We start from the raw sequence: 25241 nt of genomic DNA, 5'->3' as shown, positions 1-25241 counted from the left end.
CCAAAGTCACCCAGGTTGGAAAAAGCTGTCACCATGCAGAATTTCAGAGTGAGAATCTGGTACTTATTTTACTTTTAGAATCCAGATTGTGGCAGAAATTCTTTTTTTTTTTTTTGGCGCGGGAAGGCATTTACACCCATCTAGACATACAGTGAACACACACAAGTATTTATTTTTAGCAGGGCCTGTTGTGCTAAGACAAGGGGTGATGGTTTTAAACTAAAAGATGCGACATTCAGGCTGGACACGAGGAAGAAATTCCTTACAATGAGCTTGGTGAAACACTGGCACAGGCTGCCCAGAGAGGTGGTGGATGCTCCATCCCTAGAGACATTCAAGGCCAGGCTGGATGTGGTTCTGGGCAACCTGATCTAGTTGAAGATGTCCATGATATTGCAGAGGGGGGGGATGAGCTTTGAAGGTCCCTTCCAACCCAACTATTTTGTGATTCTGTGATGAATGGTGACAGCAGGCACCGGGCTGGATGTATGTAATGAGATTATTTAGCTGTTAAAAGACATGTTTTATTCATAAGCAAGAGTCAGCCCAAATCTAAGACTCTTTTTACTGATGCAGAGTTTTGGGTGTTCTCTGCCAGATCATACAGGACCAGACTGTTTTTTTTTCCCCAGGAAAGAGCTCTCCTCCTTGTTGTTTAATGTTGTCACTCATTTTGCCAACATGCCCAAAAATCTTTCTAGAAAAGTTTGAAAGGAAGAAGTCATGCTTGTTATTGACACAGATCATTTAGGTGTCCCTACTACACAAAGATTTAATTTACTTGCCAAAGTATCTTGAGTCATTGGGCTGGTTAAACTGATTCACTAGAGGAGAGAAGATCCATGTGCTGAACACATAAAAAAGGGGGTTAAATGGGGAGAGGAACTCCACACTACTGTTGGTGCTGTGTTTTCCAAAGGCACCAGTCCTGCAGCCTGTCAATGGATGCCTTTGAATGATTCTTTTTTTGGGGGGTTGGTTTGAAAAAGTGGGCTCAGCATTATATTAGGCTTAAGTACCAGTTTCAGTGTCCTTATATCAAGAAATATTGGCTTATTTTCTTTTGAATCATGATATAGCTGACTTTCCTAATGTGAATAAGATGTGTTACCACTACAGTTTTGAAAGAAAACAAAATCTTCTGTATTTGTACCATGTTTATACCACATTAGACATTAGGAAGAAGTTTTACTGTGGTGAGACACTGGCACAGGTTGCCCTGAGACGCTGTGGCTACCCCATCCCTGGCAGTGTTCAAGGCCAGGTTGGATGGGGCTTGGAGCAACCTGCTCTAGTGGAAGGTGTCCCTGCCCATGGCAGGGGATTGGAACTGGATGAGTTTTAAGGTCCCTTCCAATCCAAACCACTCTGTGATTCTATGATTCCCCCATAGCTATGACTATGTTGAAACTGCTTTGTAAAGACCATGCAAGTAAACCTTGTTTTACCTTTGTCTGATAGCTTGGAACATTTCCTTATGAAGTACCTGTTTCATTTGTGTATGTATCCATTGAGTTTATCTACTAACATACCAAAATCAAAACCAGATAGGTCTCACTTCCTGAGTCTTGGTTATAAAGCATTGTCGTGGTTTAAACCCAGTCAGGTAATTCATTCGCTCACTTCCCCCCCTTTCTTGCCCTCCCGCTGCTCTCGGAGGGACGGAGAGGAGAATCAAAAGAATGCAACTCCCACGGGTTGAGATAAGAACAGTTTAGTAACTAAGGTATAACACAAATCACTACTGCTACCACCAATGATAATAATGATAAAGGAAATAACAAGGGAACAGAATACAACACCTCACCACCCGCTGACCGATAACTCGCCCCCCAAGCCCGACCAAGCTCCGACCGATACCTCCTCCAACCCTGCAGTCTCCCAGCCCTTCCGGCTAACTCCCAGTTACATCCTGGGCATGACGTGCTGTGGTATGGAATACCTCTTTGGTCAGTTTGGGTCAGGTGTCCTGTCTCTGCTTCCTCCCGGCTTCCCCTCCTCCCTGGCAGAGCATGAGGCTCACAAAGTCCTTGGCCAAATCAAAACATCACTATCAGCTCTGTTCCCGAGCCGAAAGTCAAAACACTGCACTGCACCAGCTACCAAGGAGGAGAAACATGACTGCTACTGCTGAACCCAGGACAAGCATGTCTGTCCTTCTTTTCATTCCTGAAGCAATTCTTCCCAGCTTTTTCTGTACGTTTCTTCAACTGCTGGCACCAAACATGCACACAGCATGCAGCAAAGAATCACAGCTGAGCCAAATACTGGCCTAATGTAAGATCTGTAGGTGTTCTCAGTATTTCCTTGCAGCCAAATCCATAAAATGATCTTTTTTTGCAATGTAACCTAAAATCCATGTAACTTTTTTAGACCAATCTGTTTTATTCCCATGATTTGAGATTATTTATAGTCACTGTTTCCTAGAAAGAAGCTACATTTGGTCCATATACTCTTTCATGGTGTACAACCTTGTGTCTTCCTGTTGAAATAAATCACATTTGCTTATATCCAGTCCACACTGATGCTCAGATCCAAGATAACCTCCCTTCACCACATAACTCCAGCTGACAGACTTTGTCAGGACTTAATCTGTGGGCAGTTTTTTCAGGTTGATGTAACGAAGTGTCAAGGACTACAATCCTTTTAGATATGCTCTCAGCTGATAATGATAGTCTACTTAAAATATTCACAAAATCATAGAATCACAGACTGGTTTGGGTTGGAAAGCACTTTAAGATCATCCAGTTCCAACCCCCTGACATGGGGAGGGACAATTTCCACTAGAGCAGGTTGCTCCAAGCCCCGTTCAGGCTGGCCTTGAACACTGCCAGGAATGGGGCAGCCACAGCTTCTCTGGGCAACCTGTGCCAGTGTCTCACCACCCTCACAGGGAAGAATTTCTTAATACCTAATCTAAATCCCCCTTCTGTCAGCTTAAAGGCATTCCCCCTTGTCCTGTCCCTATATAACCTTGTAAAATGCTCCTCTCCAGATTTCTCATCAGCCCCTTTATGCACTGGAAGCTTCTCCAAGTTCTCTCTGGAGCCTTCTACAGGTTGAACAATCCCAAATCTCTCAGCCTGTCTCCATAGTGGAGGTGCTCCCGCCCTCTGGTTATCTTCATGGCCTCCTCTGGATTTGCTCCTACGGCTCCACATCCCTCTTGTGTTGTTGCTCTCAAAGCTGGATGCAGGACTGCAGGAGGGATCTCATGAGAACAGAGTAGAGGGGGAGAATCCCCTCTCTTGACTTGCTGGTGATGCTTCTTGTGATGCAGCCCAGGATATGGGTGGCTTTCTGGGCTGCAAGTGCACAGTGCGGGCTCCTGTTGAGTATTACAAGTTTAGATCTGCTAGGTAGTCAGCCACATATGATTTAGGTAAAGCAACATAGATAAAACCTTGATTTTGAAGCATATCTAGTTTTCTTAGCCAGAACATCAGGTATTATTGAATTAACCTCACATGGGAGTATTCTCTAGGACAGGCCCTCTGTCCCAGAAGATTCAGGCCAGGAGAGTCCCCTTGCAGAGCATACGCCCTTAGCAGCAGTGTTTCTGCTGGCACAGGTGCCACTTTCTCACATTTAGACATGAGCTAAAGTCAACAAAACCTTTCATTGACCTACATAAGGTTACAGCAAGGCTTTTGCCGTGTGTTAGGTTCTACACACGATGATTATTCTGGCAAAAGTCTGAAAAGTACTTTGAATCTTTATTAACTGAATTTTGAATCACAGAAACAAAACCAAGTTGACTTGATGAGATATATATTCCATAAATCCATTCTTAGAATTGATGAAATGGGTTAGTGAATCAATATATACAAATAGCCCACTACTACTGTGAGATTCACATTGTGTGACTGAACCATTTCATTTAGTCTTTTGTAACTTTGGGAGATTTTTAATGTTTAATCCTATTCCTATCAGTGCTAATTGGGAAACATTCAACTACCTATCTGCTTTAACGCAAACCCACATCGATACCTGCTGTTTGACTGCTGTTTGCTTAAGAGCTGTGGAAATGTATTTCATCATCATGCAATCTGCCTGCAACATTTGTCTTTTTCTCCAAGCACAGAATGGAGATATTTAACCATATCACTTTTTCTGCCTCTCTACTGTGAACTCCACAAAATCATGTAATGTTGCAACATTCTTTTCAAGGTTCCTTTGTTCTAAAATACTTTGAAAACAGTCAATGTTTGAAGTCACAGTTGTACCATACTTTATTTTGTTGGCCACATCAGCTGTCCTTCTATGGCTGTATCTTTTTCTCTTAAAGGTCATTAACTTTTCTTTTTCTCCCAAATTGGCTTTTATAAATCTGCATAAAAACAACCACACAGGCCTCAAGGAACACAAGTAGCCCCTCTGCAAGAACTGTGAATATCATTAAATCCCTGGCCAAGTGAGTTGTCATAATCAATTTAGTTGTGAAATCCAGTTCCACCTGTTCCTAAAGCATTTAACTATGGTCTGATTTGGAGGAAAAATACTCTTTGAATTCCTCATTGTGAAAGCAGTCTATAAAATAGATTCATGAGCGCAACCAAACCTATGGAAAGGCAGCTTGCCAGTGTGCTTCCCACTTCTCAGGCCTGCATTCACACAAAGTTTACAGAACCATAGGATGGTTGGGGTTGGAAGGGACTTCCAGATATCATCTGGTCCAACATCCTGCTCAAGCAGGGCCACTTACAGCCAGTTGCCCTGGACCATGTCCACACAGCTTTTGAATCTCTCCAAGGATGGAGGCTCCACAACCTCCCTGGGCAACCTGTGCCAGTGCTTGGTCACCCTGACAGTGTCAAAGTGTTTCCTGATGTTCAGATGGAACCTCCAGAGTTTCAGCTTGTGCCCATGGCCTCTGGTCCTGTCACTGGGTACCACTGAAAAGAGCATGGCTCCATCCCCTTCGCACCTTCTCTTCAGGTATTTATATATGTTGATAAGATCCCCTGATCCTTCTTTTCTCTAGGCTGAACAGTCCCAGCTCTCTCAGCCCTTTCTCATGTGTGACGTGCTGCAATCTCTTCATTATCTTCATGGCCCTTCATTGGACTCTCTGAAATATGTCCATGTCTATCTTGTACTCAGGAGCCCAGAACTGGGTGCACGTGAAGGCAAGTGTGGCCTCATGTCCTGGGTTCAGCAGTAGCAGTCATTTTTTTCTCCTTCTTGGTAGCTGGTGCAGCGCCGTGTTTTTGACTTTCGGCCTGGGAATGGTGCTGAAAGCACCCATGTTTTTAGTTACTGCTCAAATGTTTGGTCTGGCCAAGGACTTTGTGAGTCTCATGCTCTGCCAGGGAGGAGGGGAAGCTGGGAGGAAGCAGAGACAGGACACCTGACCCAAACTAGCCAAAGAGGTATTCCATACCACAGCACGTCATGCCCAGGATGTAACTGGGAGTTAGCCGGAAGGGCTAGGGAACTGCAGGATTGGACTAGGTATCGTTCGGTGCTTGGTCGGGCTGGGGGCACGAGTTACCAGTCGGCTGGTGGTGAGGTGTTGTATTCTCTTCTATTGTTATTTTCTTTATCATTATTATTATTGGTGGTAGCAGTAGTGATCTGTGTTATACCTTAGTTACTAAACTGTTCTTATCTCAACCCATGCATGGGAGTTGCATTCTTTTCGATTCTCTTCTCTGTCCCTCCGGGAGTAGAGGGAGGGCAAGAAGGGGGGGAGTGAGTGAACGAGCTGCCTGACTGGTTTTAAACCATGACACCTCACCAATGCTAAGTAGAGGGGACCTGCTGGCAATACTTTAATGTAGCCCAGGATACCATTTGCCTCCTTAGCATCAAGGGCACATTGCTGGCTCCCATTCAACCTTGTGTCCCCGAGGATCCCCAGCATGTCCTATGAATGGGGTTGTTCCTCCCCAGGCACAGGACTTTGCACTTCTTTTTGAACTCCATGATACTGCTTTTGGCCCGTTTCTTCAGCCAGCTGAGGTCCCCCTGGATGGCAGCAAGAGGGATACCCTTTCATGTATCAGCCACTCCTCCCAGTTTTGTTACATCTGCAGACTCTGAGGGTACACTTTGCCCCATCATCCAGATCATTAATGAAGATGTTATACAGGACTGGACCGACTACAGACCCTCAGGGAACACTGCTAGTTTCTAGCCTCCAACTAGACTTTGCATTGCTGATCACCACTCCCTGAGCCAGCCATTCAACCAGTTTTCAGTCCACCACACTGTTTGCTCATCCATTCCACACCTCCACATTTTGTCTGTAAGGATCTTACAGGAGACAGTGTCAATGAAGTCCAAGTGGACAATATCCACTGCTCTCCCCTCTAGGCCAGTCACTTTGTTCTAGAAGGTTATCCTTGATCAGTTAGTTGGTCAAGCATGGTGAGGCCATGCTGATTATTCTTGGTGACTTTCTGGTCCTTCTGTGGTTGTTCATGGTCCTTCTGTGGTCTAGAGAAGAGAAGGCTCTAGGGAGATGTTAGAGAAGCTTCCAGTGCCTTTTAAAGAGGCAACAAGAAATCTGGAGAGAACCTTTTCTACAAGGGCCTGTAGGGACAGGACAAGGGGGGATGGCTTTAACCTGAAAGAGGGGAGATTGAGATTAAACATTAGGAAGAAATTCTTTACACTGAGGCACTGGCACAGGGTGCCCTGAGAAGCTGCCCGGCAGGGGTCTGGAACTGGAAAAGCTTTAAGGTCCCTTCCAACCCAAACCAGTGTGGGTGGGATTCTGTGACTCAATGAACTCTGATTCATGCGTTTGGAAATGGTTCACAGGCACCTGAAACCTTTAGATGAAGCTTTTAGATTTTGTTAAAACTTTGTTTCCCTATAACTCATGCGTTTTTTTGGTAATTTTCCAGAGGAGATGAGGTTATTATGTCTTTCCCAATCTAACCTCTCCCCAGCATACCATACACTGAGGATTAAGCTGTGATACATTTCAGGAGAGCGTTTCATAGGGAGCTTAGGCACTTTCAATGGGACATGCTGGAATGCGCTCCTGCAGGTGCTGAAGGGCTCCAAGAAGCACCTGGGCGGTCGGAGCTAGCGGACGTGCACACGGACCGGCCCCTCACGGGCCACCGCAGGTTGCGGGCGCGGGGCGGGAAGCGGCGGCTCCACCTCTCTTGGGGGTGGTGGCGGCGGCGCGGCCGGCCGTTGGCTGAAGGCAGCCATGGCGGCGGCGGGGTCTGTGCTTTGCGCTCTGTGGCGGGGCGGCCTGAGGCGTTGGTACCGCACCGAGCGCGGTGTCTACGGTTATAAGCCGCGGAAGGCGGTCAGCAGGCGGACGGCGGAGTTGCGCGGTGCCGGGGCGAGCGGCAGAGCAGGTCGGGCACTCCCGTCTCCAACTCCCTTCCCACCGGGACTGCGCTGAGGGGAGGGCGGTGGGGAGTGTCCCGGAGAGGGGGTGCCGCTTGTCCCGCCGCGTCTCGGAGGGAGCTGGGTTCCCACAGGGTGGGTCGGGCTCTGCTGGGCAGCCCCATGCTCGCCGTAGGGAGGCGACGGCCCCGCGGACCCTGGGGGGCCCCCGGTCCGAGGGCGTTGAAGCTTCGGTTTGAAGCGCTTTGTACTTAAGGGGCTGAGGGCGCCTGGATCCGCCCCGCGAAGCCACTGGCGTTGTTTCCCGGGAAGCCTGGTGGTACGGAGGCCAGCTCCAGGGACTGAAGTGAGTGTGAGTGCGCCCGCTGTGGGAGTTAGTTATGGGCTGTTGTGGAGTTTTACTGCTCCTAAAAGTACCCGTACCATGCCCCTATGGTTTTCTTTGTTTATATTAATAGAATCCCAGACTGGTTAGTGTTGGAAGGGACCTTAAAGCTCCTCCAGTGCCAACCCCCTGCCACAGGCAGGGACACCTTCCCCTAGAGCAGGTTGCTCCAAACCCCTGTGTCCAGCCTGGCCTTGAACACTGCCAGGGATGGGGCAGCCACAGCTTCTCTGGGCACCCTGTGCCAGCGCCTCAGCACCCTCACAGGGAAGAACTTCTGCCTAAGAGCTCATCTCAGTCTCCCCTCTGGCAGGTTAAAGCCATTCCCCTTGTCCTGTCCCTACAGGCCCTTGTCCAAAGCCCCTCTCCAGGTTTCCTGTAGCCCCTTTAGGCACTGGAGCTGCTCTAAGGTCTCTCCTTAAGGAGTCTTCTCTTCTCCAGGCTGAACCAGCCCAGCTCCCTCAGCCTGGCTCCAGAGCAGAGCTGCTCCAGCCCACTGAGGTGCTTGAACTAGCTGAGTATTTGAATAGCTGAGTACAGATAACTGTCTCCTGTTGATGCTTTCAGCTCAGTTTTATAGTAGAAAAATAACTTCAAGCAGAAAACTCTCAGGGGTAGGAGTGTCATCCCTGCATTAGCACTTCAGGAGGCTCTAGGAATTAAGCCAGTTGCACACAAGTAGGTGTGAAACCAGTTTGTTATCTCCTGGATGCTGAGTCCCATCTCTAAGCAGCCTCCTTGTTAAGCATGAAAAGGGTTAATATATTGTTAAATCAATAGTTCTAAATTGCTTTAAAGGACTTTCTTGCCGAGATGTTAAGGTGTTTTTGGCACATGGAAGATGTAAAGGTTCTGCTCTTAAATTGTAGAACATGTTAGGGAAAAGGACTAGATTTGAACAGGCTGACTGTGTGAATGTAATAGCTGCAGCAGAGTGCTAGCAACGGGAATACAAGTATCAGAGAAATAACTTTGTGAAGTGGTCTCAGAAATCACATTAGTTTGGAAAGTGAAAGTCTTCAGACCCAACACAGCACACTTTTTTATCAGCATAGACATTAGAAATGCTTTATTAACTGGTTCATATCATTGATTTGTAGCAGATTTTTGCTGTGATTGGTGTACAGTTTATTGACCTGGTCTGTGGTGTGTGCTCTGTGACAGTAACGTTGTGTACATGACCTTTCAGCTGGTTCAGTTTTGCGTATGTCAGTAGTAGTTTTGACGTTGATGTGAAATGGTTGTAACTGTGTGTTGCTGGTGTGTGTTGAAAAATGTCCACAAATTAGAGTTTTTAGTATGCCTGGCTCAGCACATGCATGTGCTGTTGGGTGGTGCCTTCTGAAGATGCAGGATTTTTTTTGTTGTTTGAATTCATAGGACCTGACTTATTGTTAAGACCTTATCCTCCTGTCAGCAAGGAACAGGGAAGCCTAAGTGGTATGATGGAGTTGGTTGATGAAATAAGACTTTGCAGTCTCGTAGTGTACCATTCTCAAGTTGGATGTACCTGTTGTAAAGAGATTCAAAGCAAGTTTCCTATGGATGTTCATATGAAGACAGGCTGAGAGTGGGGCTTGTTCAGCCTGGAGAATAAAAGGCTTCAGGGAGACCTTAAAGCAGCTTCCGGTGCCTAAAGGGGCTGACAAGAAATCTGTAGAGGGGCTTTTTACAAGGCCATGTAAGAACAGGACATGGGGAATGGCGTTAAACTGGAAGAGGGGAGATTAAGGTTAGATATAAGAAAGCAGCTCTTTCCTGTGAGGGTGCTGAGGCGCTGGCACAGGGTGCCCAGAGAAGCTGTGGCTGCCCCATCCCTGACAGTGTTCAAGGCCGGGTTGGACGGGGCTTGGAGCAGCCTGCTCTAGTGGAAGGTGTCCCTGCCTGTGGCAGGGGCTTGGAGCTGGATAAGCTTTAAGGTCCCTTCCAACCCAAATCAGTCTGGGATGCTATGATATGATTCTATGAAAATGACGTAGTTTTGCATATGTTTACAGGAGCTTAACTATGAGGGGAGCTGTGGGGGAAATCAGAGTGCACTCACTTGTGAATTGGATGGGTGAGCAGATTTAGCAGTTTGATGATGGGAGCTGTTGTGGGGTGATAAGGTAAAAACTGCTTAGAAGAACTTTCTTTGCAGCCAGAATCTTGATGATTATCAGCGGTCAGATTACTCCTGTATTCGTGCTGTAAATGGATGAAGTATGAGCATGTGTGTGGTACTGTTCTGCTTTCTTTTTGTTTCAGTCGACCATGCTCTTGCTCGTTTAATAACTGCATACACTGAACATGGCCACAAGGCAGCCAAAATAAACCCACTGTTTGCTGGCCAAGCTGTTATGAACACAGTACCCGAAATCCAGGAACTGGCTGATGTTCTTCAGGGGCCTCTCATTACTACAGGTATGTCTGCAGCCTTAGCACAGCAAGTTCTCTTCAGGGGTGATTTATTGAGAGGCTGTGGCCTCTGCAGAAGAGCCAAATACTGAGTGATGGTTCAATCAGTAGTGAACTGTTGGACTGAAAATTGTTAACCTGAGCTTATTTATATGTTGCAGAAATGGCGTGGCTACCTTCTAGCATCTTTGGAAATCATGAAAATTCTTTCTTGTTCTTACAGCTCCTGAGGTTACAGATTAATTTCTTTTGTTGCTGTAACATTCTGTGATTTACTATAATACTTAACACTGTAGTGAAGCTGTCAGGGCACTGGGGCAGAAGTCAAGCCTTGTGTTTTCTTGGATCTCTTAGATTCTTGCTGTGACCTTGAACAAAGGAGGGTCTCTGTGCTTTATTTTCTCCATCTGCAAAACAGGGCTTATGTACTTGTGATGAAGCTGGACTGGAGCTCATCTGTCTGTGCCATGAGTGCTGTACTGAGTCACACAAACAGGGGCTTTGGGTCATTCATAGTAAACTCTTTCAGAAAGACGTTTTGAGCACTTTACTCGTAATAATTTTGAGCATCTTATAAATAAGCATAATATAGCTCATGATTTTGAGTACCTTACTCATAAATAAGCAAGAGACCCTCATCTGAGTAACACTGAAGTGTGCACATAAAATGATTTGAGTTTTTTTTTTAAGTGAAGAAAAGGAAGACAAGACATTAATTTATACACTCAAAATGTTAATGTAATTGTAGGACAACAGTTTTTGTCTCGGTGCTTCTCCCTCCTCCCCCAAAATGCTAAAAACATTTATTTCCCACCAGGGCTTCTAAACATGGGAAAAGAAGAGGCTTCCCTAGAAGATGTGTTGGCTTACCTGGACCATATATTCTGTGGGCATATTTCCATAGAAACAAGCCAGCTTCCAACTTTGGAGGAGAGAGAATGGTTTGCTAAAAGGTTTGAAGAGCTAAAACAGGAAGCATTTACACCTGAAGAGAAGAAACACTTGTGCAAACTGATGTTGGAGTCCCAGGTGCCTTGTTCGCTGCTATTGGATTGTGATAGTCGTGAAGTCTGTAATGAGCTCTTTAATACTCCAGACATTATTCATGCAGGAAAAGAACAATCACTGTCCTGAAAGGCTTTGACAGAGTGTGCAAGAGGAGAAGTACAAGGTTTTGCTTGAAGAAGTGCTCTACACAAATGCAGTGTATAGCACTTAGTGGAGGTTGATGCTGTACCTGCTTAGCACCCATTATTGAAACAAATAGTGATACCTTTTGGTTTGTATTGATTACTTTGGAAATTATTTCTAGGAAAATATTTCCAGCCAGTTCCAAACCCCAAAGGCTTTTAGAACTAGTTAGAACATATATTGTGTGTAATATGGATTCTTGTAACACGTGGTCTTTATCATCCAGAGACACAAATAATGGCCCTCCAAACCCATGAGTAATCAGTCTTCAAAAGTGAGATTCTCTTAGGCTGATCTGACAGCTTATATTAAATATTACTGCTGGGAAGGGAAGGTTGAGCAGAGCTCTGTGACATTTTGTGCTTTAATGTAGCTGTTCTGTTTTCCTTTCACCCTCATGATAATCTGTTATACTACCTTTAAAGTATGATGTCTCTTAAGGTTTTGGGAGAACAAAACAAGAATTGGACAGAGTTTTTAGCCATGTAGCACTGGTAACAATGCTGTTTTTCTGCAAAGGAGCCTTTGTTCAATTCGTTCTGTACGGAAGTGAAAGAATTACGTACTTGCAAAATGTTTAGAGAAAATTTATTCAAATACTTCCGTAGTGTGAATGTTTTTCTTTCCCTACCCCCCCTCCCCCCCTTTTCTCCCTGTATTATCCAGAAGGACAGAAAGGTAGAAGAGCAGGATCTGTGAAGGTGTCCCTGTTTCCAGTTTTCCAAGTGGAAGGAGTGTTAAATGACTAAATATATGAAAAATATATGGCACATTTTGTATTTTTCTTGCCTCTTTGGCAGTTGGAGGAATTTGAGGGTGACACAGGAGGTTAAAACTGGAACCTTGATGAGCCCTATTTTGATTTCAGTATGTCCAGAAGTACACTTAAAGTGTAGAATTTAACCTTGACAGGAAAAACTGCTTCTATGTGTGATTAGTTTTGTATACATTATTCCTTAGAACTAAATGTTGCTTTAGTAGAAGGTGTTGAGCAGTTGGCTCAGATCTTTGGCTGTGGCTGAGTCTTTGCTTACAGACTTCGTTTATTTTCAGTCTTCAGTTGTAAAACACTACAGACACATCCAGTTCTTCCAAAATTTTGTCACTTAGAGAGCTCTCTAGGAGTAGATGAGTGAAGTGAGAGGAAGATGATGTAAATATAGATTAGTTTCTTCTCTCAAGCATCCTTTGACCTGTGTACTAAGGAATGTGTCTAATAGTAATCAACTGGAATGCTGTGCTTCCCAGCACTTTGCATCTCAGGATAGTTAAGATCTATACTGTAGAAGAATACCATTCCTTAATTTTGACCCAAAATAGCTAAACTATCAAGAAATTTGTAAATTGCTCTGGTGATGTGTTTGTTCATGCATCTCCTTCCATGTTAGAGAAAGTTTGGTCCTCAATCCAACATTTTTCTGCTCAAGAGAAGAGAAACACTGATTTCTTGTAGTCATCATGACTTCTGTTCTTAGACTGTGTGAGTGGAGAATGAGCTGAGACTTTCTAGGGGAATGCTTAGGTTTGAATGCCTTAAAGGTACACTATTCTATTTCAATTTTATAAATAGAAGACTGCTGCTTAAAATAGCCTAATGCTGAATCTTCCCTGGTTTTAATAGGAGTTTGATCACTTCTTAGCTACAAAGTTTGCCACAGTGAAGCGTTATGGTGGTGAAGGAGCAGAGAGCATGATGGGTTTCTTCCATGAGTTGTTCAAGATGTGTGCATACAGTGGGGTGACAGATATCATTCTTGGAATGCCTCATCGTGGAAGACTTAATCTTCTCACAGGTTTACTTCAGCTTCCACCTGAGGTAAAGATTTATAATCTCATTGACAGTTGTTTTATGTCAGGTTTATTTGCAATAAAATAAAACTCCAGAAGTTTGTTATGTTGCAAATGCTGGAGCAATAGAAGTTAGCTGTGTGAGAGTGTTTTCCCCTCCTGTCAGCACTTCAGCCAAATGCCTGCAGGAGACTGTTAACCCTAATGAAGGGATTTATGTGCTCTTACCAGAAGCATCCTGCAATTTCGCGAGTAAGTTCTATAAATGCTTTTCTTTCAATGTGTCAATGAATCTGAAAAGGCATTTTAACCAAATGTGTTTCCATGCAGCTCATGTTCCGGAAGATGCGTGGTTTGAGTGAGTTCCCAGATAATTCAGCAGCCATTGGGGATGTTCTTTCCCACCTGACGTCTTCTGTAGATCTTGACTTCGGTTCCCACAGGCCTGTGCATGTCACCTTGCTACCTAACCCCTCGCATTTAGAAGCCATCAATCCAGTGGCCATGGGCAAGACACGAGGAAGGCAACAGACTCTGCTTGATGGAGATTACTCCCTGGAGAGCTCTGCACAGCCTGGAGACAAAGTTATTTGCCTGCAGGTATTTTGCTTACAATTTGTAACTGATCTTTGTAAGACTTCCTGGACTAGCATGTGAAAGGAGGTGGTGTATACAGAAATATCAATCAAAAGTGAATTAGTGTAGAGTATCAAGAACTGGGATCCACTTTATGGAGAAAGAAGGGGGTGAGGAAGATTTCCAGGTGATGTGTGGTGACACTGGCATTTAAACAGTTCTACTTCTAGGTTTTCAGAAGAACTGATTCTACTACCTTCCTGTATTTTAATAATACTCTGCACTGAGAACCACATGTGCTTTTCCTCACAAACCACTTTTGCATTTAAACTACCACTGTTAACTGCCTTTTAAATTAAATGGGAGAAGAGCTATCACCAGGTGGGAGTAGGCGTTTAACTTTCAAGCAAAGCATGTAGTGAATGTTTTGGTGACTGGCTCTCTTTTGTTCAGTGGTCAGTGACTTGCTACTGACTGCTGCAGCTTTGCTATAGCCATGATACTTGCAGTCAGATGACTTCACTGGTGGGCAAGTACAACAGATTATAGGTCAGTTCCAGGCACGGATTACATCAGGCAGTCATGTACAGATGTTGACTGCTATGAACTTGTGTTAGCAATAAGCCTAAGTAAACTCTTAAATCATTAAAATGGAAGTCTGAAAGGGGTTAAGAAGTGCATCCAGCTGAAACTATATCTGTTCTACCTACTCAACTTAAAAGGTCTGTCTTAATGAGTTATGGATTTGATTTTCTGTTCCCTCAGTGTTTTCTAATGAGATTTTCCCATCTTCTTCCCTAATGTAGGTTCATGGTGACGCTGCCTTTTCTGGGCAAGGGATTGTTCCTGAAACACTGACCCTTTCTAATCTACCACATTTCAGAGTTGGTGGGAGCATCCACTTGATTGTTAATAACCAGCTGGGCTATACTACTCCTCCAGAGAGAGGAAGATCATCTCTGTACTGTAGTGATATTGGTATGTATAGTTGAATCAGAGTCATAGAATCATCATAGAATCACAGAATGGTTTGGGTTGGAAGAGACCCTGAAGCTCATCCAGTTCCAACCCCCTGCCATGGTCAGAGACACCTTCCACTACAGCAGGTTGCTCCAAGCCCTGTCCAGCCTGGCCTTGAACACTGTCAGGAATGGGGCAGCCACAGCTTCTCTGGCAACCTGTGCCAGTGTTTCACCACCCTCATAGGGAAGAATTTCTTCCTAATATCTAATCTAAATCTACCTTCTTCCAATTTAAAGCCATTCCCCTTTGTCCTATCTCTGCATGCCCTTGTCAAAAGTCCCTCTCCAGCTTTGAATTCATATTAGTGATGGCTTAGGAAAAGAAGGAAACAAAACTCCAATTCCCCACATACTCCATGCATATTAATAAGATGCAGGAACTGTGTAGAGAAAGTGTTGGGGAATTTAGTGCTGGTAAAAAAGTTGTGCTCAAACTATCACAAGTACAACAGTTTGAACTAACTGCACTTTCTCTCAGGGAAGACTCCTACAGCTTATCCTAGCTCTTGTCTTAGCATCTTTTGTAGATTTGTTTCTGTTAAATACACTCACATGAGTTGTCTGTAGTTTTTGGCAGAGTAGGTGTATGTCAGCTTTCTTTGGAAGGGGTTGGGTGCAATTACTGTTATGTTTTGATTCCCTGGCAGGTAAAATTGTTGGATGTGCAGTTATCCATGTGAATGGGGATGATCCTGAAGAAGTTGTCCGTGCCACACGACTGGCTGTTGAGTACCAGCGCCAGTTCCGCAGGGATGTGATAGTTGACCTGCTGTGCTACAGGCAGTGGGGCCACAATGAACTTGATGAGCCATTCTTCACAAATCCCAGCATGTACAGAATCATCAGGTAAGGGCAACATCATCACCTGATGGGGAACCCAAAACTTACCTGTGCCTACACCTGCTACTGCAATAGGAGGACTCCTATTGCAGTATAATGAAGATTCTTTGCCTTACTTACAAGTTATTTATGTAAGTGGAGGTACACTGTCAGCAGCCCTTGGCTAAGGTGGGAGTTCTTGAATATGAAGCTTGATGTCTCTTGGGGAGCAGTCTTGTACATAGCCCTTGAATTTCAAGCTCACGATTGCTAGTAGTCAGAAGGCAAAGACGTCTTGTGTGTCCCATTATCTTCTGTGTAGATAATGTGGAAGAGGGGGCAGGAAGCCAGTACAATGTTTGTCTCATCTTTGCCTGGTTCTGTTGATTCCAATGGGGACTCATCTTGACAAGTATTTAAATATATTCAGGTTCTTTCCTTATCCCCAGATTAAAATACACATGAAAATTTACTGGCCACTGAATTCTGGTGTTTTAGGTGAAGCGTTTATAGGATGGATGGCTTGATTCTCAGCCAATACTGAAATCCTACTGTCAATTTGCCTGAAGAAAATACGCATGGTAGCACAGAGTCAGTCTAACTGGGAGGGTTTGTTTGACTTCCTTTTACCTCTAACTGTCAACTACAGGCACTTTTTAAAATAAAGAACTGTAAAGCACATATCCAACAGAGAATTATTATCTTTCTGGAGGTGCCAGGAAAGCAAATTTGATGCAAATGAGTATAATGCACCAGGACATACTTTATTTTAGTTTTCTGCAGTACGTGACAGTAGTAAGATGGTATTTCCTTGTTCTGCAGTGATACTGTTTTCAGGATCAAAGTGTATGCAGTTTGTTTCCTTTCCTGATAGATCGCGTAAGAGTATCCCGGACACGTATGCAGAACACCTCATTGCTGCTGGGCTCATGACTGAGGTTGAAGTGTCTGAGATAAAGACGACATACTACTCTAAACTGAATGATCATCTCACCAACATGACTTTATATAGTCCACCTCCTACCAACCTGCAGGCTCAGTGGAAAGGCCTCATTGAGCCTTCTGCTACAATCACAACTTGGGACACAGGGATGCCTGTACCTCTGCTGCAGTTTATTGGAGCCAAGTCTGTAGAGGTGCCTGAAGAGCTCCAGATGCACAGCCATCTTCTGAAGACCTATGCACAGGTCCAGAGAGCATAATGATGCTTCTAGTCCCGATGCTCAAAGATACAACCTGTTATAGGAAAAACTCTAAACACTGCAAGGCTGCCAGTTAGAGAATAGCATAGTATTCTTTAGGATAAACAGCTTGCTTTCTTTTCAAAGCTGAGACTATGCCATTTTCCTTCTGGTTTTGAAGACAGACATGTCCTCTCCTCCAGATCTGATCACATACTTCTGTTATTTCAACCATATTTGGTTGCAATGAATAAAAAGGCTTATAGAAAACACAAATAATAGATGCTATTATGATCAGTTACTATCATTTATATAGTTATCTAGTTCATGTATATAGCTATCTAGTTGAAGATGTCCCTGCTTACTGCAGGGGGATTGGACTACATGATCTTTAAAGGTGCTTTCCAACCCAAGCCATTCTATGATTTTATGATTCTCTGATTCTCTGATGTACTCTATGATTATAATGAGTACTTTATGAGAGAATGAATCAGTAACTTGGTTACAGTGCACACAGTTCCTAAAGCCAGTGGTGAGTGTTCATGTTTTGTATATACAAATGTAAGCATAAACATCTGGTCAAGTTTGACAGACAGCTTTTGATAGCTGCTAAGTGAGTGTGCAGGAATTGGATTGGTTTAGGGATGTGAAAATTTCTCTTTGATGGGTGCTGACCACATGCAAGTGTCTGGTTGGCAGCTGCAAAGAGGCCGTGAGTTGGGTATTTGGGATGACTGATGTTCTTAACGATTTTTTTGCCTGCATTTCTGCAGGCGAGAACAGAGCAGAATACTGGAGACTGAAATACATAGGCCTGTTGTCTTTCCTCACTGCTAACCAGGGAAACCAAAAGCCTGTCAAGAGTGCACTCTGTGCTGAGATTTTTAGCAGTTTCAGACTAAGATCTCATTTGTCAGTTCACAATGTATTGACTGGTAAGTGAATACGGGAGTCATCCATGGCTCTGTGATCCTCAGGATCACAGAGGGCAACCTGCTGCAGGATGAGATGCACTAAGACTGTGTGTATACCATTCCTAAGGTAGCTGCAGGGATACAGCATTTCTCTCTATGGCATGTTATTTCTTTCTTAGCTTCTACTATTGATCTGTGTCACCAGAAGAGCTACAGTTGGAAAAAGGCAATAGAGTTAACTTTTCTGTGTTGTTTACTTGTTTAGTCAAGAGTTCAGAAAATGGAGGAAGGAAAAAAGCTGGACTGGGCAACAGCTGAAACTTTAGCATTTGGTTCTCTGCTGTGCCAAGGTAAGAGACACCGAGACAGCAGGCCATGTGCTTTGATGTCAATAAAGTCTAACATTATACTTCTTAGAGTGTTCTAAGTCTAAAGGTTGAGCTGATTGATATAAATTCGGCAATTAGCATTTGCATGGTGGTAGGAGAAGGTAAATATGAATCCTGTATGTCGCTAATTGTGGATTGAGTACTAAATGTCTTAATGAATTATTGCTGCCCCCAAAAACTCCCCCAAACCATCTATGTTTAGAGCTAAGCACATGAGCAGTGCAGCTGCCATCAATGGGGCCTCCCAGGTACTTCTAGAGGGTGTTTCATGCTGCTACTTCTTTTCCATCTGCTCTAGCCTGAATTCATATCTCCATTTACATATGATACAGAATACACACTTCTTGCAGTTTGCTTCGGTAAATTGAATCATTTATCACAAAATAATTCTTGGCTGTAGAGAGGAGAAAAGAGAAGTGTCTGAGCATCTCTGTAGGCACATCCCACATCTTGGGAGTTGGAGCTGCTGCTGGATAAGAATTCCATCTTGTATTTGATGTTGCCGATGAGGGGAAACCAAAGAAGAGACATAGCAAGAGAAGTAATGTTTTAGAAGTGGGGAGTTGTTGTTCTGTGTGTTTTCTTCTTAAATGACTTGCTAATCCACTGTTTTGTTTTATTGCTTGGCAAGGGTTTAATGTCAGACTAAGCGGACAAGATGTTGGCAGAGGAACCTTTAGCCAACGCCATGCAATGCTGGTTTGCCAAGAAACAGATGATACCTACATTCCCCTGAATCATATGTCCCCAGACCAGAAAGGTTTCCTAGAGGTAGGTTGTATGGTCCATAAGACAACCTGCTTCAAGTTATGCTGAAAGAGAATGTGTATATCAAAGCTGCTGAGACGTGTAGGTAGCCTGTATGTTCTGGCAACCGCCAGATACAGAGAGTAGAAACTGTCGGGGCCCCCACATTCTTTGTAGTTATCCTCTTTAACAGGGGGTTTTCCTTTTTCTTGAGAGATCAGCTATTATTCTTTTCCCCTCAGTGTCTTCATTCCAAAGCAAAACCAAGAGGTGACCATCAGTTGCCTTTAGGAGTGTATGTCCTTGGTGTGCTTAGCACTGATGTGCCTGGTTCCAAAGGTTCTTAACCTGGGGTTGTCTTCTTCCTCACCCACCCTTCCCACAATTTCCTTTTGTTAGGTGAGTAACAGTCCCTTGTCTGAAGAAGCTGTGCTTGGTTTTGAATATGGAATGAGTATTGAGAGCCCTAAGTTACTGCCAATTTGGGAAGCTCAATTTGGAGACTTCTTTAATGGAGCCCAGATAATATTTGACACTTTCATCTCTGGAGGTGAGTGGACAAGGAGCTAATATATTTTAAAATCATTTACTAAGCACATTTTTAGAAAATACTTCATCTTTAAAAGGGCACCATGTTGAGAAAAGAATTCTGTTTTCTGAAGAAGTCTTGTGAGCTTGTGAGTCCTGACTTCTGTGCAGCTTTCCTCTGAAGACAGTCCATCTAAAATGAAAGTCACCCACCCTTGGCAGAGACAGTCCTTCCAAAAGGACAGTTGATTATATTAACAGCCTTTCTTTCTCACACCCCCAGCTTTATTTTACTGTGTGTATATGGTCGATAGCTTTTTAGGCTGAACCTTTCCTTCACAAGGCATCTGAAAAATTTCTGAAGCAATACAGAAGGAAAATAGTGATTATTTAAAACAAATCAGCCCCACAACAATGCCTTACAACCGGCCTCTGAGTTTGACTGTAGCATTTTTCTGAGTGCTCAGATAGAAGATCTCTCTGAGCTGGAACATGTATGTAAGTTCCCAGAGTTCTGGAATTCCCTCTGTAATCACAGATGGAGACTCGGAGGCTGTCTTAGCCCGCCTGCCTTCACCATGTGTTTGAAGCTGGGATGAGTTACCTTCTGGATTGGAGTGTAATCCCTGAAGTAGCTCAGTCTTCTGGAAGCCCAAAGTTACATGATAATGTCAGGTTGTTCTGTATGTGCTGTTTCACTGTTGGGAATCCCATGGCAAAACACCAGCAGTGTGCTTCAGGCTTGTAGCTAATGATGTGGAAATTAGCTGAGTACTAAAACCGGAGTAGTTTATGCGAATTTATGTGTTTTGTGGCTGTATGTTCTGTGGAAATCATGTTTTTCTTCCTCTTCATTGTGTGTTTTCAGGTGAGGCAAAATGGCTTCTGCAGAGTGGGATAGTGATTCTACTTCCCCATGGCTATGATGGTGCAGGCCCTGAGCACTCGTCCTGCCGGATGGAACGGTTCCTACAGGTACCCCACCACACCTCTTAGGTTCGCATATCCCCCATCACAGCACTGGCAATCAGTGCTCTGTGAGTCTTGCTGCAAAATGTCCCAATCCTGATGTACATCAGAAGCTGGTGATATACCAGGATCATACCATCATGATGAGATAGGAACAGTCTGGGCTGAAAGTGGAGGAAGAGCAGGAACTGTGATGGAAAGTTGTAGGTCTAGATGTGGTGAGGAAGCAGCTTTGGTGTGTGGCAACATGAGGTTTCCTAACATGAGATCTGCATAGTGCTTGCAGAGGCACTGTACCCTCTGCAGACAGTCCTAGTGCCACTTGCATCAGTACTGCCCACTGTCCTTGTTCTCATTGCTGCTCCTCAGCAATGTTGCTGTTCCACAGAGTCCAGTAGCAAGCCAGAATTGCTGAACTGTGAACAGCAGACTTCTTATGAGCACTTCTGATAGAAAACATTTTGGGTGTTGGCATCAGAAACAGTCACCCTTTTGAGCAACCATTCACAGATCATACAAACAGATGCTGGACACTATTAAATATCAGTTAGTAAACCTGTGTCACATTTTAAAAAGCACTCAACTAAATGTCCACTGTTGTGCCCTTATAACTACAGTACGTAAATGAAATCCTTCTCATCTGAGTAATGGCTTAAGGAGGGGTTGAGCCTGTTTAAAGGAATGCTGCTGTTCTGAGGAAGAAGTCATGACCTCACCACTTAGGAAAACTGTCACGCCCTGGTTACAGTGTGCTGGAAGGAGGCAGTTCAGATACAATCTTACAGTTAGATGCTGAAGCCATTTCTTCTCTGAGGTTGTTCTTCCCTTGCAATCAATGTCTGAGTTGGGCTATTTGCTCTTCTACCCTAATGTTAGTTAGTGTGCCTTATGTGCCTGGATTCTCTCTTGTGTATTTGGCTCACTGCTTGCTTCTTGGCAAGGTATTGCTGTGTTCCCCTTGTACAGATGTGTGACAGCTCAGAAGAGGGAGTTGATGGAGACCAGGTGAACATGTCGGTTGTCCATCCCACCACCCCAGCACAGTATTTCCATTTACTCCGGCGGCAAATGGTCCGAAACTTCAGGAAACCTCTCATTGTTGCTTCTCCAAAAGTGTTACTCAGGCTCCCTGTAAGCTGAAAACTTTTTTTCATTTTGTTTTTCCTCTTCTTCTTCCTTCTTTCCTGTGTTCTCTTCCACTATGTTCTCTCTCTGTTTTGGGGTCAGATCAGTGCGGTTTTGCCTGTTTGGGGCTGGATAGGTTAAGTATTAAAGCTGGGTGGATGTGAGCCAGAAGTAAGGTTGACTCTAGATCTGGTGGCGTTCTTGAGAATCTTATTGTCTCAGCCTTCATCAGTGGGAATAAGAGGAAGAGGGAAGACACTATGTTTTGTACTTATCAAAATCCTGTCTTGGTATCCTCTCCCCAGCTGTGGCCTGAGGGAAGAGGCAGCAAGATTTGGTAACTTCCAGCTCTCGCCCATGCAGGCTGCTGTATCGAGTGTCGAAGAAATGGCTCCGAGGACAACATTCAAACCTGTCATTGGTGACTCCTCAGTAGATCCTAAAAGGTAGCTGTATTTCCTGAGAGGAAAAGCTCAGAAAGGATGTCCTTTCCATTTGTCTTACCTAACAGCTCAAGTCTGAAGTGCTATGAAAGAGGTGACTTCAGGGGAAAATGTTGTTTTACAGGGGGTGACTTAGTTTTACTTGTTTCTCTCCTTTTCTTCTGCTTACTTGTTGGTAGTTACCATATCTGTCTGCACACTAGTAAGGTGTCCTGGCCTTCAGCCCTTGCTGCTGCGGAGTTGTGACCATAGTTCTTAATCTGATGGTGCTGTTCCATGCCATGTCCATTAGCTGACAGTCACTGGGAACAGCTGTGATGTGATGTGATGAAGAGGTGCAGAATTCTTGTGCTGTTGGAACACCTGGGCTGATGAAGTGAAGGCAATAATAACTTTTGCCTGTGCATCTCCCTTCAGATATTAGAGAATCCGATTCACAGTGGGCAGTTGTGGCCTTTGGGCTTTTTTTACCTCCTAAGGTTCTTACCTGGTCCTTGTCCCGGTGGTACCCAAGTCTGACAGCATCCCTGGTGTTTGCATCCTCAGCCACAGCCAAAAGGCTGGAAGTATCTCAAGTGTCTTGATGTGGTGTGGTGAAGTTGTTTTTTAAGTTGCTCCTTGCTTTTGTCCAGTAAGGTCAGGCAGCCAGGAGCTCACCTATTGCTGGAGGGGTACTGTGTGTCTCCAGCAGGCATGGAAGAGAACTGTCCTTTGGAGGTGCTTCTCTCACTCTCTGGTTTATTCTGTACAGAGAGCACATAGATGAGTAGCTTCAACTAGGTGGTTAATTTTTAGGTTGTTAAAACTAAGAGAGATAAATCCCACTGTAAGGTAACTTTCTCATGACTGACAAAAAGGGACCTCTGGGCTTTGGCATACTGCTCCCAAAGGTTAGTTGGCCAGCTGTTGGAGGGGAGTAGGAGGGAGGGGAAGGTAAAGAAAAGATGGTCTAGGATAGCAGTAAAGTTGTCTTTAAAGTTTGGCTGGTTGTTTTGATTGAAAGAGTGAAAATGTTCTGCATAGAGTATCTGTAAAATGCTAAATTGGAAACATTCTTACTTCCCTTTAGTGTCACCCGCGTGGTGCTCTGTTCTGGTAAGCACTACTATGCTTTGGTGAAGCAGAGAGAGACACTAGGACAGAAACAGCACAATGTGGCTATTCTGAGACTTGAAGAATTGTGTCCTTTCCCCCTGGAAGCTCTACAGCAAGAGCTGGGCAAATACAGTCATGCAAAAGGTCAGCCAGATGGTTAACTTTGTGTTTCTACACTGCTTCAGCACTGAACTAAATCTGTTGCCTGCCTTTTAGGATGAAGAGTTGTAGTGGCTTTTACCTCTTTGATCTTTCCTCCCATACATTTAGTGTTTCTGGACTGAGATAATACAGATATTTACCACTTGTGCTAAAAAAACTTTTCGTTACCTTCCATAAAGCACTACTAAAAGTCCAGGAGAAGCATTTTGGGCAGCTTTTGCATTGGTCTTTGTAGTCCAGTCCTTTAAGCAGCTTTTGAAAATGGCAGTAGAAAAGCAGAATATATCCATACTATACCCTAATGGTGGACTTACTTTTGGTTTGACTTTAGCAAGCTGTGACCTGACCTGCAAGGGAATTTAATCTGGCAATCCTCGATTGTACAGATAATGCCAAAACAAAAAAGGCAGAAGTGCTACAAAAGACAAAGCTATTCTTCTTGAGCTGCTCAGAAGATAAAACTGAGTGTTTGTAATGTACCCTTGTCCTTCCTTTAGCCTTCATCTGGAGTCAGGAAGAACCAGAGAACATGGGCCCATGGTCCTTTGTGTCACCACGGTTTGAAAAGCAGCTGGGCCTTAAGGTAAGATGTCCCTATGGTGTTTTAGTTTTTAAAAGGAAGTTGGAAGTTCTCCTTGAATTGAAACTTTTGTGGTGCTTAAACAAACAAAAAAAAATAATCCTGATGCCTAAACCAAATTTGTGTTCTAATTTAAGCTGCTTCTAGAATCACATAAGAGTTTGGGTCGAAAGGGACCTTAAAGCCCATCTAATTCCAACCCCCCACCATGGGTAGGGACACCTTCCACTACAGCAGGTTTCCAAGCCCCGTCCAACCTGGCCTTGAATGCTGTCAGGGATGGGGCAGCCACAGCTTCTCTGGGCAACCTGTTCCAGGGCCTCGCCACCCTCACAGAGAACTTCTTACTAAGATCTAATCTAAGTCTCCCATCTGTCAGTTTACCCTTTATAGCATTATTTAGTGGTGGTGAGCAGGACTGGAGCTTTCTTTTACCCGCTGTTTAGTCAAAGTAGATGGAATAATGAAAGATCCCAGGTAGGAAACAACATGCTTGAAGTGAGTAGGAGGAGAACCCAAAACTGCTCTTTACTCTGGCAGAGTGTACTACAGTGTTCTTGGAACCATGGTCTTTGGGAGATGCAGGATAACTTCCTGCATTACTGCCAGCTGGGACTGCCCAGTATCTGACAGCAGGCACCACCACGGCATCAGAGGACCTTGAGATGTGATCCTGTGTTTATGCTTCATTAATAATTTCCTCCGGACTCCAATTACAGCTCCGCCTTGTGAGCAGACCTCCTTTACCAGCCCCAGCAGTTGGCATTGGAACCCTGCACCACCAGCAGCAGGAAGACATCCTTGCTAAGACATTTATCTAAGTCTTCAGTGGGCAGACAACTCCTGTGTCAGTCATGGTTGGTGCCTCCTCCTGTGAAGAACAAAAGCCAGACTCTTAAGACTCTTTAGTTCTCCAAAATGGAAAAAAAAAAAACCAAGTTCTTCAATAATTAAGCAGTTTTTCATACAGGGGAAGAGCTAGAGCTGAGAGGTGGTGCCTGTTACTGTAGATATTTCTCATTGTCTTGTAGTATTTTCTACCAATATCTTTTAAAAGTTTAAATAAATAAAAATAATCCAGTCTGGGGGGCAGATGGGTGAGGCTGGCTGTAACATACCTTGTGTCAGGTTGCTTACTTGCACTTGATGGTTTCCTGGGAAGTTGCATGTGTGGAAACAGTTGCTGTTTCCACCTCAGCGTTAGTGCTGATTGGTTCAATGAATGCTTCCCCATGCCTGGGAGAGAGACATTTCTCTAGCAGTGTTTCTTTTCCTATGGTCCAGGAATGAAATCTGGGCATAGCTGCTGGGTGTATGAGTGGTTGAAGCAGGATTCCTAGGGGGGACAGTGCTGGATGTCTCTGGAAGGCTTCAAGCACCACTGTTTTTCTCACGTGGAGAAGCAGTACTTTCACATCAAGCTTGCAGGGCTAAAAGCAGGCTGCAGGGATCGTGCCATGTCTTAGAACCATGTTTTGTAGAGGCCAAAGAAGTTTCTAGAGGCTTGGAGAGTGACACTACCTCCTACCTTGGAAGTTCTCCATTGGATGGATGTGCTGTGAAGCCCTCAGGCATGCCATTGGGAGGGAGAGCTTCAATGCAGCTTTTGTTGGTGT

General features: G+C 44.3%; 1 protein-coding gene across 2 annotated transcripts; it reads left to right on the top strand.

Moving 5' to 3' along the window:
• The first annotated feature begins 7128 nt into the window (after nucleotides 1–7128).
• On the top strand, nucleotides 7129–24883 carry DHTKD1 (dehydrogenase E1 and transketolase domain containing 1). 2 transcript variants are annotated; one of them, XM_057422443.1, is made up of 17 exons: nucleotides 7130–7322; nucleotides 9947–10102; nucleotides 10914–11125; nucleotides 12909–13103; nucleotides 13406–13675; nucleotides 14458–14629; nucleotides 15321–15519; nucleotides 16367–16679; nucleotides 17853–17937; nucleotides 18608–18747; nucleotides 19123–19273; nucleotides 20120–20226; nucleotides 21187–21351; nucleotides 21709–21791; nucleotides 22858–23027; nucleotides 23543–23628; nucleotides 24345–24883. In XM_057422443.1, exons 1-17 carry the CDS (start codon nucleotides 7169–7171, stop codon nucleotides 24444–24446), a joined length of 2760 nt encoding a protein of 919 aa, XP_057278426.1. In that variant the 5' UTR covers nucleotides 7130–7168; the 3' UTR covers nucleotides 24447–24883. The 2 variants fall into 2 exon arrangements, with proteins under 2 accessions (XP_057278427.1, XP_057278426.1); XM_057422444.1 differs by lacking the exon at nucleotides 22858–23027 and having other exon boundaries at nucleotides 7129–7322.
• The last annotated feature ends 358 nt before the right edge of the window (nucleotides 24884–25241 follow it).

Source organism: Pezoporus wallicus, unplaced genomic scaffold (genome assembly GCF_028554395.1).
Source record: "Pezoporus wallicus isolate ANWC-B61680 ecotype Strahan unplaced genomic scaffold, APGP_CSIRO_Pwel_v1 contig_3058, whole genome shotgun sequence".
NCBI classification, from domain to species: Eukaryota; Metazoa; Chordata; class Aves; order Psittaciformes; family Psittacidae; genus Pezoporus; species Pezoporus wallicus.
The sequence above is the reverse complement of the archived record's forward strand: the minus strand, read 5'-3'. Positions and strand labels throughout refer to the sequence as shown.

Bases quoted from the DNA above. Each gene is read 5' to 3' on its own strand.
- DHTKD1 (XM_057422443.1), top strand. From the start codon at position 7,169: ATGGCGGCGGCGGGGTCTGTGCTTTGCGCTCTGTGGCGGGGCGGCCTG. The intron at 18,748-19,122 runs GTAGGTTGTATG...TCCTTTTGTTAG, and splicing joins ACCAGAAAGGTTTCCTAGAG to GTGAGTAACAGTCCCTTGTC. The intron at 21,792-22,857 runs GTAGCTGTATTT...ACTTCCCTTTAG, and splicing joins TCCTCAGTAGATCCTAAAAG to TGTCACCCGCGTGGTGCTCT.